The sequence below is a fragment of the Dermacentor albipictus genome, chromosome 5, assembly GCF_038994185.2.
Source record: "Dermacentor albipictus isolate Rhodes 1998 colony chromosome 5, USDA_Dalb.pri_finalv2, whole genome shotgun sequence".
NCBI lineage: Eukaryota > Metazoa > Arthropoda > Arachnida > Ixodida > Ixodidae > Dermacentor > Dermacentor albipictus.
In genome coordinates this window covers 47,224,156-47,240,479 of record NC_091825.1, presented here as the reverse complement: position 1 = coordinate 47,240,479, position 16,324 = coordinate 47,224,156, and the positions used below count along the sequence as shown (strand labels likewise).

Here is a 16,324-nt window from a genome sequence, read left to right as displayed (position 1 = left end):
GCAGCTGCCATTCTATGTTTCCAATCACAATCATCTTAGTCTCATTTGAAAAAGCCGTTCTTCTTTACCTTTCACACCTCTGCAACTCCGTGCGCCAGACAGGTATGAAGAAAAAGCTTGTGAAATAGCAGTCCTGATGCACAATTCCAATTGTCGATTGAGACACGTGACAATAAGCGTGCCATGCAATTGCCACATTTTCGCAGTTGTGTGCTCGGACACGCTATGTGGGGGCCTTCTTGCCTATATTGGACGAATCGTCGCCTGCAGCAATGTTGAATTCACGGCCAAAGTTTTCTACAAAGCACAAATTCAGCAGATGGAAGATGAAATGAACAGTGGTAAACTTTCAGAAATGTGCAATACCTTCGGAAGATGTTGACAGTTGCTTCCCAGGCAGAGCATCGCCGAAGCCCCCAACTGTAGACTAGGCCTATGACACGGAAGCAGTCCTGACAGCAGCTGCATTCAGCAGACGTTTCAGCATGACACCGTTATACTACAGCCTGCTGATTTGCAAAAGAATGAGAAAGAGGCTCAAGAAAAGCTACAAGACATTGCTTCAACGCAAGATATTAAGCGAAAATAGGACTTTCTTGCACGTGCTGACAATGCTGTGGCTGCCTCGGATGTAGTACAGTCGTGGTTCATTTATAATGTCTATAAATGCTCTGCTGTCTTGTGTGAAGTGCGAGGTGTGTGGGGCAATGGGACAGTGGGCAAAGGTGAACATTACAATGGCCTTGCCTTAAAAGTGGTTATCACATACGTAGTCTGTGGTGAAGCCGTGTTGGCATGGAATTCGCCACGTGTGAATGGCAACCGTGCGTGGAAATTGTCCCTTGTGAACATTTTCGCTGCACGCGCAATGCACAGCACCGGGTATTGGCAAGCTGCACTAAATTACATTTTTTTTTTCTATACACACTAAAACGTGGCATGGGTGAGGTACAGGGGTACTTGAAGACAGCGACTGAAGCTGCTGAGAAGATGATGTGCAAGAGCACCCTAACAGTCCAAAACCTCTACGGCAAACTGAAGGTCAAGAACCCAGCCAACATTGCCGTTTTGTATGATGATTCCTGGATGATGCATGGCAACTCGTCTCACATCTGTGTCAGCACAGGCATCAAACTTCTTTCAGGACTAGCCATTGACTGTGTTGAGCTGTGCAATTTTTTTTTGTGTGTGTACAAACTTGGACCAAAAGAAGATGACCTTCTCTACCAGTCTTGGAAAGAGAAGCACATATGCCAAAAGAACTCCAACACCATAGCTGGAGGAATGGATGTGGAAGCTGCACTTATTCTGTTCCAAATATCAATAGAAAAGCACAAATCGAGATGTGCTGCTATGGAGTTTGTTTGTAAAGTAGTGAGACTGGGTCTGATAAAAAGGTTTCATTGATCCGATCGGTACCTATTATTAAAATTCTTCAAATTAGTCTCCTGGGGCATTGATACACCGCTTCCAATGCAGTTCCCACGCATCAAAGGCTCCCTGGAAGTCATCTGCCATAACCTCTTTCAAAGACACTGTGATGACCCATTGAATGGTGGGAACATCTGCGAAACGGTGACCTTTCAGGCTTCTCTTGAGCTTTGGGAACAGGAAAAAGTATGCCAGGCTCACATCGGGCCTGTATGGTGGCTGCGGCAAGGTTGCAACTCCTATCCAGGTCAGGTAGGGGCTCACAACGAAGGCGGTGTGGGCTGGAGAGTTGTCATGGTGGAGGTTCCAGTGATTGGAAATCTCAGGTCGTTTCTGTTTAACGATTCTGTGAAGGTGCTCAAGGACTTCTTTGTAGAACACAGCATGGAGCTACAAATTCTTTGTGAACCACCTCATGCTTGTCAAAAAAGACAATGAACATTGTCTTTACCTTGGACTTTGACATTCTCGCTTTCTTAGGGCATGGGGAGTTCGCGGTGTGCCACTCCGAACTATGGTACTTGGTTTTGGGGTCGTACTCGAACACCCATAATTCATTGCCTGTTATCATACTCTCTAAAATGTCCTGTTCACCTTCTAACTGCACCAACATTTCACGCGAAACGTCAGCTTGTCGTTTTTGTTCATTACTCAACACTTTTGGCAAAAATTTCGAACAAACTTTGTGCATGTTCATATTTTCAGAAATAATACTGTGAAACATTGTTTTTCACATGTTCAAGTCTTCTGCGATTAATCTGATACTCCAACGACAGTTGCAGTCCAGGAGATTTCATACTTTGGCCACATTTTCATCCAGACCACTCGTTGAGAAGGTCCAAACAGCTCCATGTCTTCCATGGTCTCTCGTCCACTCTTGAACTCCCTGAACCCCCGCAAAACCTGGGCCTTTGACAGGGTGTCGTCTTTGTACGCCTCCTTAACCAATGCGAGCGTCTTGGAAGTGATTTTGCCCAGGTGAAAGCAAAATCTAATTGCATACTGCTGCTTCAGTGAACGCTCCATTTTTTATGTTTTCTACCGTGACAAAAAGTTGATAACGGCTGTTGCACCACTTCAAACCCTCACTACGTCTAAGCTTGGACGTGAGTGCCGCCTATTGCGTTACTTAGCTTAGAACCCCCACCACAAATCTCACCTCCGGGGAGTGTGCTACTGGCGACAGCAGCGCCGTGCGGCAGGCTGTCTCATTGCTTTACGGGCAAACCCTGTGTAATCTCAGACAATGGCAGCCACGCCTTCCTTGCCTTACGGGAATCCAAGATGTATTAGTACATTCCCATCGGCAAAAAAGACCGTGCCAACGATGTTAAAACAAGAGTGGAAATGGCACTGCACAACTTTATTTACAGAAAAATAGAGCTGGATCGGAGGGCCTTGGTGACAAGGGGAAACTGACTGGCTGACTGACTGACCAAGCTCGGTGCTTACCATAGTTGGGTTCTCAGATAAAGCAAGGGTGACACGAAGGCCATTCACGATGCTGTCATGGCAACCTACTAGAGTGAAACCTTGTTACTATGAACACCACATTAACAAACTTTTCAAATTAATGAACGTGTCAGAAATCCCCGGCTGACTTCTTATGATTTCAATGTAAAAAAATTTCAGTAGTACTATGAACCTCAGAATACTGAACTTTTCAGGATAGCGGTCGTTATTCAGTTTCCATGTCTTGTTAACAATGCCTCAGTACTATGAACTAATATTTGGAATTGTTAGATTTCCGTGTATCCTTCATGGCAGCCGAAAAAGTTGGCAAGCAGACGACAAGGCGCAGAGAGCGGATGTCGCGGTGCATAGGGTCTGCAAACCTGAGGCGGCACCCATTAAAAAAAACTTCGCAGATATTTTTTTTTTTTTTTCAGTCAGCTGTAGAGACGATGCATCAGGTTTTGCGAGTGCATGCTCCGCTCACACAAGTGTCACGTAGCGATAGAGACGCATCTCTTCCTCCTCTTGCCCTTTCTGCACGTGCACTAGTTCCGTGTGCAAAGAAATGTAATCTCCGTACTCGCAAGGATGCCACATAGTTTCACTTTGCACTTTTCAGATGGTGTCGTTTACGTGCGCTTGCACCTTTGAAATAGTTAAAGTGTCCGCCTCAAGTGAGACAGTTTTGCTGACCACGGGGCAGGGAATGTGAAAAACAAACAAATGGCAAGAAACATTGCGCTTTGGAGGCGGCATGGAGCTTTCTTTTTGTCAGTAGTTTTCTCTGGGTCAGCATCAGTTTTGCACGCATCACTGTTATACGGTGCTTCGGTGGTGTGTGGCAGCGGAATTAATGGAAAATAGCAGCAACACGGGTCGAGAGCCAACAGCAACATTATCGTGGATAGCTCAAATGGTGACAACTTATGCACTGATAGGTTGATGGGTGGGCTGGTTAATCTTTGGGCTTTCACTATAGCAACCTCTCAGAATAACAAACAATTTACCGCGGTCCCCTGAAGTTCGTTATATCGAGAGTTCATCGTACTGCCATGTTGCGCTTCCAATGCTGGCGTGTCAAACCACAGTTTGTGCCGACACTCGTGGTGTTGGCACAATGTGGCAAAGGCAAAAGGTCAGCCTGCACGAAAGCATTCCTTAAACTTTCCACCGCATGTTTGCAAAGGCCCTCTTTCTGGTGCACGAGCGCTTGTCTCATGAGAGTCTTCTTTAGCAGTGCCAGCGGGGGAAAATTCAGAACAGCAATGAGCATTTTTCATTCCGTGGTGTGAGCATGTTCATCAAAGGAGCAACATTCATCACTGTCTACCGTGCAGGCTGCTTTGGCCAAGGCTGTGTTGAAATTCAGTGCAGGAGCCAAAAGAAGCCTCAGAAGCAATTCTGAAGGAACTGCAAATCAATTCTGGGTTATGTGTTACTAAACGCATGGTACAGAAAGACCACTGCATAGCTACGGCTTCAGCACGCAACCCTGCCTCCACAGAAAACATGCAGCAGATGTTAAAAAAAAAAAAGAAGATAGCACTTGAGTGACTACAATCAAAAGTATGTTTTTGGTGTCTACTGATCACAGTGGAATTACAAATACTCCAACATTTTGTGCACCTGTTTACTAGAGATGAGCTTATTTAGTTTTCTTCACATTTTTCCAAGAAATGAAATTTTTGTTCGCTTGTAAACTTCCAGACACTATATCTCTGCCATCAGAGTAGCTAAAGCTATAATTTTTGTAGTAGATTATGGCTGAATCTGAGCACACAAGTCAGGAATCTTTTAATTGGGCCTTTGAAAATCTGTAATTTTGCCTTTAAACTGGAATGGCTTGTTTGCAACGTGAAACTCAAATTGCTATAGAGTAACTAAAAGATTGTCATATCAAAAAAGCACTCCTACCGTTGTGCTCCTTATGCATTGTAGTATCTAGGCATTTGCCCTTAGTAACACTCTGAGAAATTGCTTTTGTGTTATTGTCCCTAGAAACAATAGTTAATTCATCTTAATTGGAAATAATTGACCTACAGAAAAAGTAACTGCATTTTTGAGATCAGCATGAAAAAACTGAACCAGGTTGCCTAGTTTCATCGCAATAACTAAAACAATTTTTCTAAATTACTTAGGACCAGTGTGCCCCCCTTTAATGTCTGAGTCAATAAATTAGACATTAGACATTATTTATTCGTCATGAATTTGTACATCAGCATAAACAAATAACTTCCTTTTTACCACATTTCCTCTCTGTTTTCTTTCTTTTATTTATTTTTGCTTGCAGAATTTATACAAACATTCTGTATTCAATATACGAAGACTGCATTTGTCTAATTATCAAGCCAAATGAAGTTTTTCTGTTCAATCAGACATCATATTTTAAAGTGATGATCTGTTTCTCACCTGTCTTGCGTTGACCTCTCAGAATCAGTCTAGGAGTGTCCGCCTCTACTGCATGCGCTACAGATAGCAATGTTTTGGGTGCCTGGCAGGAACCCCAGGTGGTCCGTATTAATCCAGACCCCCTAACGTACAGAATCTCTCATAGCCCCAGTGTTGCTTTGGGATATTAAACCTAATCGATCAATACTTCAGTCAATCAATAAATCAATTGCACTACTGGTAGCAAATCTTGAGATAAGCACTGGGATTGCTGTCTTCCTGCAGGCAAACTTGGGAAAAATGGACACTTCAGCCGAGCAGTGGAGGATGGCCACAGGGAACCTAGCATTGCTCCAGGTAGGTGCACCCTTACTCCTGCTACCTGCATCGTCTGGAAAGTAATTGATCTTGGGGACCAGGTAAAGACCAATGAGCGACACTGTCATGCACCGGTTAAACATAGAAAGGGCAGTCCTGAAATAGCGTTTGAAGCGTGAGCAGTAAGATGGTTAGTTTACTCTTTCCAAGAGCGACCATCTTAAGTTGCAAGCTGCACATAATTCTCACCACTTGCTCTTCGCATTTCACCTGAAGTTGGAATCTGCTGCAGGCATTGGTCGCCATACTCACTCCACACTCATTTCACAGGCATGAGATAGTGCGACAAAGGGTGTGAGGGGGCACGAGTTTGAAAGAGAGTGAGTGCCAATGAGTCTGAGTGTACGTGTGTATGAGCAGGAGTGGCTGTCGGTGAGCGTGAGTGAATGTGATTGTGTATGTGAGTGAGTGAATTGATGCCGTAAGCGAAAATGGAAGTGACTGTGAATGCAAGTGAGTGTTGGTGAGCATGAGTAAGAATGCAGGTAAGTGCTGACGAGTGTGAGTGCACATGAGTGAGCACATGCTAGCCTACAAAAATACTGGCAAATGAGTACCCACTTATCCTGCCGACTTATGGCTGCAGGCTCGGCCTGGCAACATACAGAAGGAAACTGATGTGGTTCCCGACATTAAGGATCTGGTGAGCTCTTTCACTGCCTACCGTGAGTGGGCCAGTTAAGCAGCTTACGTACTCACCACCATTGCACGAATTGTAGCACTTTTGCAGCAACTTGTTTAATTGCCCTGTTTGGAACCGATCCTGTAAGCTTCCTGTCCAAGCTTTGGAACTCGTTTCCCTTTGTTACACAAGAAAGGTATGGCCTTAAGGGCTTTGCTGAAGATAAGGAAGGACACCACAGCCCGCATCATTTTGTGCCACAATGCACAAGACAGTCACAAACCAGCAGTGACGTGAAAGAAGCTAAATGATATTGGCAGCTGTTCAGTTTGATTGTGCTGCTGCTGAAAGTTGTGCAGATATCCCTTCTGTTCGTAAATTAGGTTGATCTCTTTCTCTCTATCTTTTACTTTATGAGATAACAGCTGCAATGCACATGTTGCTGATAAGTGACTCTCTGTTTGAGACATTGTAGCCCTGTTTCGTTTCACTTGTTGACACTTTCCATGCTCTTCATCTACTTAGGCTTGAAGCAGAAGACAGACGATGACTGTAAGTATTTGGCCTGTGAGGCTTCATGTGGCAGCATGTAATCGTGGTGCCTACAACATCACTGGCAGTGCCAGAGGAACAGAATTGACATTCATTATTCTCAGGGTGCATTATCGTATCTGCAATGTGAAATCGGTGCAGAGAGCTTAATGTGATCACATGCCCGACTAGACGTCTTGGCATGGTCTACTTGCTGAGCATGAGTGAAACTTGGAGCACTGATTCTGTCCATGTTGATGACGCCAGGAAAAGCTGAATGCAGAGAAAAGAAGTGAGTAGGCTAAAGTTCAGTCTGGCGAGTGTACCAGCTGGTTGTTTCCAAGGCATTTTACGATTTGGGTGTGTCTAGAAGATGGCACATAGCTAGGGTATGGCAGCAATAAACTGAAAGGTATCGTATATGCAGACAGCATGGCCACCTCAGTGTACCGTAATACTGCTTTCTCTTCCACCACCTGAAAGTCCACCACATTGTCCTGAACTTTATTATGAGTGCTCAGCATGGTCCCCCCCTCTTGTTCTCCTTCTCGTTCACAGGTTGTAGTAAAGTGAGTCTTCTTTCTGTCAGCATGCAGCTTCTTGCGCTGTTATCTAGATGAGTCCTTGCCAAGTTACACAGTGCACACTTGTCAAGCTGTCTTTTCTGCAGTGAACAAATGACGGCCAACGCATCGCTAAAATAACTTTTACTGCGCAGTTATTACACTGCTCTTGCTTTTTCACAGCCGTTCCCACCATATCTAATGCATCAAGCAAGAGCATTGCACGAGCTGCACAGTAATCATCACTGGGCTGGTCACGATGTTGTTGGCAGCCATGAACTGTGGGAAAGCCAGCCTGACAGTTTTCAAATGAGAAGCTGTTGTTCACCTCTTCGAGTTGCGTGGTGCAGTGCCAGGCGACCGTGGTGGGCTTCCTTGCATCGCTGTTCGCCGTGGTCATAGGCTGGATCCCCGAGGGGGCGTTCAGCTGGCAGCATGCGCTGCTGCTGTGCGCCAGCAGCCTGCTGACAGCCAGCGTGGCCAGCCTAGTACTGGGCCTGGTCATGATCGGAGTGGTGATTGCCTCGCGCAAGTGCCACGTGAACCCGGACAATGTGGCCACGCCCATAGCGGCCTCGCTTGGTGATCTCACCACTCTGGCGCTACTCGCCCTGGTAGCCAGTTTCCTCTACGCCTGCCTTGGTGAGTACTCTGCACTCAAAAGACTGAAAAGCCAGACTATTCACAGTGGTCTTTATATACTAGTGGGCAGCATAAAATGGCAAGAACCTATTGGATGAAACCTTGACTCAGCCAAATCATGGCTAGGGAGGATGTGTGTCGCAAAATATTAGCTGTCTGTTGTGTTTTGCGGTGGGGCTTGCAGGTGTTGCTCTCCAGCTTGGGCACTCTGCGGAGTCCTGCCTTTGATAGCATGCACTGCTTGTAACGTGCATCATGGCCACAGATGGAACTGTACTTAGCTACCTCTGGCGTTTTTACATGGCAGTCGAGCAGAAAAGGTATCCTAGGACATCAGAATTGCCACCCGCATTTCTCACTGAACTTTAGTTTCACCATCAGAAGCTTACTGTTTATACCACGCAGCGCGAAAGACAAAGGGTGTAGGGAAGGAGAATACCTCTCGACGTGATTGGCGAACAGTGCTGCAGCTCTGTGGTTTTCAGACTGCAGCAGGCATGGGTTCTGTTTTAATTGTCTTCTTTTCAATGTACACGAAAGCACACATTCCTGGCAACATACAGTGAGTAGTATACTTTAATGCACATGCTTGATGTGTGTGAGTTCTTGATCATTTCGAGGAGTTGTTTGGCCTCAGGTTATGAACATTCTCAGCTTTTACACCTAAGCATCACGCACCAAATTTCTGGTGAATTACGTCTAAGAGGGTTGCAGTGATTCAAAGTGTTACAATAACTGAAAGCAGTTCACTTATTGCCATGACAACTTGGTCACATTCAAGTTGCGCGCCCTTCTTATTGGACACTGTACGCCGTACAGTGGTGTTGATCAGCAACAAAACAACAGGCAGCAATCTTTGTGGCATGAGTAGCTGGTTGGACCCGGCTCACATGCGCCATGCGCATGAGCTATCACGAGAGAAAAAAAGAATACGGTTTGACGCCAGTTTGAGAACGCGACTGCCGGTGATTCTTCACGACTGCAGTGACTTTTAATTGTGGGGACAGGTTCACCTTTAATAAATATTGTTGTTTTGTTAACCAGTATTCCTCAACATCATTACAACATTGAATCAGTGGTAAAGATTTGGCAGATATCTGCCTGGTTGGGAACAACTGAATTAAAGAGAAGGAAAGCTCCAATCGAAATTTATTTTAAGAACCTAATATTTCAGAGCCCAACCGGCTCCTTTCAGAGATGAGATGGCGTGAGGCATAGCAGTGCTTATGAGTTTTTGGCACTTTGACAGGCACGCAGGCACTTTTTGTAGACCTCGAGTGCAAACAGCTGGAAATGTTCCAGGTTATCGATTGATGTTACCTGGTGTCTTCTGGATGTGCCATGATTCCAAAAAGGAGCCGCTGGCAGTGGTTGTTTTCTCTCTCCAAGATGACAGTGCTGTCAGGGCTGATCTGGTGATCAAAAAGCTTGCACCGTTCTGCCACAGCCCTGCATTCTCTGTTTAGGTGGCGAAGGTCATTCTTGTGTTGACAAATTCTTTCTGGGAAGCTTTTTGTCTCGCTTATATACAATGTAGGGCATTCGGTGTAGGTAATCTTGTGCACAATGCCCTGCGCCTTTTCGACATCATCATCATCATCATCAGCCTGGTTACGCCCACTGCAGGGCAAAGGCCTCTTCCATACTTCTCCAACTACCCCGTTCATGTCGACATGATCAAAGTATTTTGGACAAAAGAGGAGGCTACTGACCATAGACAAAGGCTTGTGAGCGACATCAAACCCTGCCCTTTGCAGCACACAGCGGTAATGTCTCGCGGGTGCTTTGAACATACGGTATCAAGACACGGGGCCGTTGCCTGAGTGGTGCGGCAGCCGCCATCTTCCTTTCATTCTCGTTCTATTGGTGGAGGGCGTGGTGAACAAATGCCTTTTTTTAAGACGTTCATCACAAGGTCACTGATTACTGTGTTCTTTTCTTTCTTCTGGAGGAGCGGAGGCGGGCAAATTCTTTTGGCTCTCTTGATGAGGCTTCAGACTACAGAAAACTTCTGACAGGTGGGGTGCTTAGATTTAACGTGAAGATATCATCCTGTGTGTGTCGGTTTTCTGAATAGATACAAGGAAGGGTTCAGTTGCTCTGTTTTTACTTTTGACGCATGTTAAGGCCAAGCTAAGGACAACCATATTGCATGAGTGGCTTTATTGGCTGATGCTGCCCTTTATAAAGTTGGATATCGCAACATCGATTTCATTTTACGGATGTTTTGGTGCACTTTACAGCAAAAACGCGCATGCTCTTGATTTGAATGCAATTCAGTTTATGATGAAAATGGGGGGTAATTTCAAAAGCATGGAATTTTATTCGTATGAACCAGGATTTGACTGAAACTGAGTTTTCTTTTTCTTAGTGATTTGGCAGTAAGAAAGGCCATATTGCCACAAATGTTTTGAGGTTATCTACATGGATTCAGGTTTGCACTTGTCTGAGCACAGTTGGGCGTGTAGGGTGGATGCGCATTGTGATATGAACGTCCCACCTGGTAAGATTTAGCTTTACTGCATTTGAGTGTGTGTCGGTGTCAGAACACATGAGATGTCCTGGCTCCTTTTCCATGGTTATCCCATGAGTGCAGTTCTTGTAATAAATTATTTTTCATTGTGGTCAAGTTCACATCTTGCTCCTTTAACATGCCTAAATGTGGAGCATGCCCCTGTGCGTTTGATTCACCGCAGGCTGCTTTGAGACCCAGCTACCGTGGCGTATGGACACAGCCAGACAGATGGTGGCGTCCTGTTTCTCTCAAAGTTATTAACTCTATGGGACTGGCATACATGGCACCCTCTCCTGTATTTTCTTTTTTTCTCCGCAGAGGTGCACCAAATGTGGCTGGTGGTTGTGGTGCTTGTGGCAGTGGCGTTGCTGCTTCCCCTCTGGGGCGTATTGGCATGCGCCAACCCCCACACCCAGGAGGTGCTCTACACCGGGTGGACGCCTGTCATCTCTGCAATGGTCATCTCCAGGTGCACACCACTTCTGCTGCATAAAGCACAAGCCGACAGTGCTGATGCTGTCTGCAGTATCTCCAGCTTTAGACTAGGAGTGCGATTTTGTATGCATTCCAAAATCGAACGGAGGCGGTCTGTTCTTACGTCACGAAATAGGCGGTTCGTTCCATTGCGTTCTTCCGATAGCAGATGACACATAATGATTGACAGCAGATATCACGTCACAACTGACGTCATGGCGTTCATCACAGTTCAAATTGACCAATCGTGTGTGGCTCGGTGGAACGGACCGCCTCCGCTCTATTTTGGAACGCGTACAAGATCGCACCCTAGGAGTCCCAAATGTTGAGTGTCCCGAGAGCTCTGTGTACATTGGCTCTGGAGGTGCACACGAATTGAGAGTTTTACTTTAGGGTTTTGCACTCACAGTTAGCATATTGGAGCACTCCAGGGCACAGCCTGTAGTCACGTTTACATTTCTTTTTCATTGTTTTCACTCTGTGTTCTATGGGTTCACATTGTGTGAGCCACAGTGTGAGAAAGCCAAAAGCCACAGTTTGGACATGACTTATAGAATCCAGTGGAAGATAATTAAAATCCAGTGTAAATTATGGGTCTGCCATAGCTCGAAGGAAAATAAAACATTTCTCAAACCGGCGGCGTCACTAGGAAACAAGTTTAAGCTGCTGTAATAGTGCATCAGAAATCTAGACATGGTAACCACTGACCTATCGCAATTCCTACAGTCTACCGTGAAAGTTCACAGACCATGAGATCTGCGAAAACATTGAATTTTTGACCATAACCAGTAAAGCATTGCCACTTTATGTTGTTAGTATAGTAGAACCTCGCTCATACGTTTTGAAGAAAACTGCGAGAAAAAATGTACTAAGCAGGAAAACGTACGGTACGTAGTAACTAAAAACAAAATTGGCAGACTCGGCTATTGTTGACATCTACGTGATGCGAAGTGTCGCGCGTACGGTTGTGACCCGAGCCGCCGACGTGCACAGAGCTGGTGGTACCCCAGCGGCCCGTGACGCATTTTGTTGTTTTCCTATTACGTGGTGTTTTATGAGGGTGAGGGGGAACTGAAGTGAAATTCACTTCAGTTCCTGAACTGAAGCGACGCTGGATGACGCCGAAGCGAAACGTAATGGTCACATTGCACCACCTGCAGCAGGGAACGGCAGCGCGTTTTGATTATCGCCTACTAAAGGCATGCAGTTCGCTATCAATGGCACTACGTGCCACGCGCTGTAAAACAGATAGGCCAAGATGCTTATCGCAATAGGTTTGGCGGCAATAGCTGTGTATGGAGCGTGCGATGACCCGGACGGACATTTGCTGGTACCGGAATAAAAAACTATGCGCGCCGTCGTTTTCATGTGAGACGGATGGCTATATACAATTCTCAGTCACACGCACCTCGTGTCTTTTCTTGTCCACATGGCATCTAGTTGCTGGGAAACGTATACGATCGCAGTCTGCAGCAGGGAATGGTGTTGCATTTCGGTTATCGCTGATTGAAAGCGTGCTCTATGCTTCCGACGCCACCACACGCTGTGAAACAGATAGGCGAAAATGCTTATCGTAATAGGATTGGCGGTGATAGCTATGAATGCTGCGTGCGACGACCCCGGAGAAGAGTTGCTGGTACCAAAATGAGAAACTGAGTGTGCACCGGCATTTCCATATGAGACGGGCAGGCGAGTATTGCAGTGAAGCTGCCACGGTGGGCAGCTATATAATGTTCTCGATCGCACGCGTCTTGCACATTTTCTTGCTTAAATGGGCTCTAGCAGCTGGGAAACGTATCATACAATCGCAGTTTGGTGATGTATAGAACATTGGTGCCGAAAAATTTTGTTTTCTGGGAACGTATGAAAGGGTAAAAAAATTAGCGTGACTCTATTGGGTGATCTTTTTTTTGTTCTTGAGTGGGAACGTTGGCGCCGGGAAAACCTACGTAATGGGAACGTATCAACGAGGTTCTACTGTATATAGTCCTACAGGTTGGCAATCTCGATACTTGGCTGCATTCTGAGGTTGTGGAGGTATTCACCCTTTCTCACATTCTGTGGTTCATAATATGTTGCAGTTGACTGGCCACGGCGGCTGCATTTCGATGGGGGCGACATGCGAAAACACCCGTGTACTTAGATTTAGGTGCACGTTAAAGAACCCCAGGTGGTTCAAATTTCCACTCACTACGGCATGCTTCATAATCAGATAGTGGTTTTGGCATGTAAGACCCCTTAATTTAATTTTAACTTTGCAGTTGACCGTGTGTTGGCTACCTCCTTCAGTACTAACTTGCTGACCATGAGGTTGAGCCATGGCAGGAAGAGCCAAAGAAAGCTATTCGCTTTAAGACCTGTTGTAAAACCAGGTTTATAGCACTTCTTTCATTGTTTGTGTGTTGCTCTTCTATTGCCTGTGTGTTAATTTTGGATATGGAGCTCCAATAAATCAATGATTCAGTCAGTTGAACCCTGTAAGGCACATGTAAGGCGTGATCACAGACTAGGCAGACTAGGTCCCCATTTATGTGCAGTGCTGTGTAGTGTGAATAGAGTGTGTGCCAGTGCCTCTTGTGTGAGTGATGCCCTTTTCTCATGCAAATGGGTGTAGGATGGTGTGTCCAGGCATAGCTGCTCAAATGAAAACTAGCCCTTCTGTTGCGCAGTGTGGGAGGCTGCATCCTGGACTTCGCCGTCTCCCGCTTCCATGGCATTGCTGTCTTCCAGCCTGTCATAAACGGTGCGTGCTGCCCACTTTGCATCCTCTGTCTTAATTCACCTTGACTGCACATGTGGCACTTAGGGACAAATTACTCGGTGTTTGTCACACAACCGACACTATTTTTATTACGTGTGGTCAAGGTACAAGCCCCCTAGGTCGTGTTTACGCCGAGTCCTTTAGCAGAAATAAACGTTAACCTAATATCTGTTCGATGTGTAACTTCAATAATACTTGTAACTTTGATTACTTCTCTCTGAACTCTTGAGCTAGTTGATTGACATGGCTGGACACACGGGGCTTGTTAAGTTATTCCGATCAGTTTCTATAAAAACGTAGATTGGTTTTGCATTTTGTACTATGGTGCCACTTACTGTAAGCAGTTACAGTAGCTTTTGCCTCTTGTCTTTTCTGACGTTTGACGCAAGTTACGGATCTGAAATTAACCCAAAAAAACATACGATGGCTATGCATGAATGGACTGTTTTCAGGGGGGAGGACATTGTGAACACCAAGGGCTAGTTTTAACAACTCTGTTCTGTGTCGTCAGCTTAAAGCATAAGGCCAGAAAATGTTCAACCAAACTTTGTGACCATTTTGTTCGGTGTGAAAGGCATGCTGTCTACTCGATTCCACTTTAGTGTGGCAAAACTTATGTCGGTCAGACCAATCGTCGTCTTAATGCAGCGCAGTGACATTTTAAGAGAACTAGCTTCTGGCAATCTTGCTTTTCATTGCAAGCAATGCAGCCACGCCCCATAACTGACAGATGCTAGTGTCTTATCGATGTAGCAAGTGCAGTTAAACCTCAATATAACAAAGTATTTCACTTTTTGTACCTTCTTGTTAATAGAACGCCATGTATTTAGAACCTGAATATAACAAAGTGTGTTTATACCAATTTCAATGTAACAAAATTTCAGCATCACCGCGAAGAAAAACCAAGACAGAAATGGAAACTTATGTGGATGTAGGTGGTCGAATGTTGGAATTACAAGCAGCTGCTTGAGAACGTACCTGCCAGGTTGCGTGCCGTGCTACCAAGAGCGACCGCCAAAGCAGAGTAGTGCCATGTTCCATATAAAGTCCAAGTGCTATAAGACCCTATCGCACCACATGTATGCTTTGGGTGCAAGTGCAAGCAAGCGAGAAGGATGGTGGTTTGATGAGCGCCATTTTCCTGTGCGTGGAAGGAGAACGGGGGGGGATGTAAGAGCAAGCTCATGGTAATGTGATCAAGCGCACTTGTCTTGTTTCTAGTGTGGCCGAGCACATACGCAGCCTACGCGCACATTGTTCTAGAGGTAATCTAGAACAATGTGCCAAGATGGCGTGGCGTCGTGTGTGCTGTCTTCCCACACGTTCGGTACTGGAGGTCGTGCGATCTCGAGTTGTCCAGACGCATTGAAGTGAGAGGCACACAGTGTCTTGGCTGCTGGTGCTTCTTGTGATTGCGTCAACCCACTGCGGCCGAAACTTTCAGCCGTGGGGGCGGAGAGCACGCGAAAGCGTGGCTGGCTTGGCTTTGTACTGGCGATGTGAAGGTATATTGTCAGCAGGGCATGAAACCTCGCCTTTTGTTGCCAACTCAACAAAATTATTTTTTTTTTCTCATTCAAGTTTGGTTTTTCCTATTGCCCGATAATTCAGAACACTTTGTAGCCTCTTCTATGTTAGAAAAATACATCGGCGACTGTACTTATTTGCATGTAAGGTCGATACTTAATGTTAGGAAATTTCTATATAAGGAAGCAGACTGTTGATTTTACTGACTTCTTGTATCAAGAAGTCGGCAAACTATACAAAACTAACTGTAAGTGCAATATGAACATTGCATGTGCAGTATTGTCTACTCATAAAGAAGACGTGTAATTGGTATCCAAACCAACATAAATTGATCATATCGTGAGGTATGTTTATAGGAAAAAACTAGTAATTTGTGCGGAATGTTAGGTAGACCTACATTGGAAAGAAATTATAGCTGAGGCCTTCATATCAAAACTTAGCTTTAATCAGTCCAGAAATATACTAATTTGGTATTCCATTTAACTGTGCTTACACAAATAATGGTAGTTGTTCACATGGATGTGAAGTTGGGCAGGTGTGCTTGTGAATGGCGAACAACTGCAGCCATACATGAGGGCTCCTCTTACCTTTTCTTCTCCCCTTGGTTGACTTTGTGGCTTACAACCGCATGCAGGCGTGGGCGGCAACCTTGTCGCAGTGCAGGCAAGCCGAATTTCTACCTTCCTGCACCAGAGGGCGACGCTGGGGTTCCTGCCTGCTTCGGACCCATCCGTCTGCCTTAATCCCTTCACTGCCTTCTTCGGCAAGAGTGAGTCTTCCCTCCTTAGAAGGCAAACTTTTCACTGTGCCTAATTTGGTTATAAATGAGAAGCATGCACCATCAAAGAAACCTTGGCAGAGCTGCTGTGCTGCTAGTTGTGTACATTTTTTATTAACATCCTTCAAGTAGCACTTTGACAGACGACACAGGCAATCTGGTGGTTCGCATGTATGATGCATATCCCAGAATATGGCCTTCGAGATCTTCAGGACACAGCGCGCATTGCCTACTCTCGGAGCTCATACCCAGGAGCTGT

At 45.5% G+C, this 16,324-nt stretch overlaps 1 protein-coding gene across 4 annotated transcripts in view; it reads left to right on the top strand.

Annotated features, from left to right (window-relative positions):
• Positions 1 to 16,324, top strand: part of LOC135899244 (solute carrier family 41 member 1-like) — a 65,628-nt gene that overhangs the window by 25,942 nt on the left and 23,362 nt on the right. For all 4 annotated transcript variants that reach the window (XM_065428522.1, XM_065428521.1, XM_065428520.1 and 1 more), the window contains 5 exons: positions 5,560 to 5,631; positions 7,719 to 8,010; positions 10,844 to 10,994; positions 13,669 to 13,742; positions 15,922 to 16,056. In XM_065428522.1, coding sequence (XP_065284594.1) covers positions 5,560 to 5,631; positions 7,719 to 8,010; positions 10,844 to 10,994; positions 13,669 to 13,742; positions 15,922 to 16,056 — 724 coding nt within the window. The remainder of the gene's footprint in view (positions 1 to 5,559; positions 5,632 to 7,718; positions 8,011 to 10,843; positions 10,995 to 13,668; positions 13,743 to 15,921; positions 16,057 to 16,324) is intronic.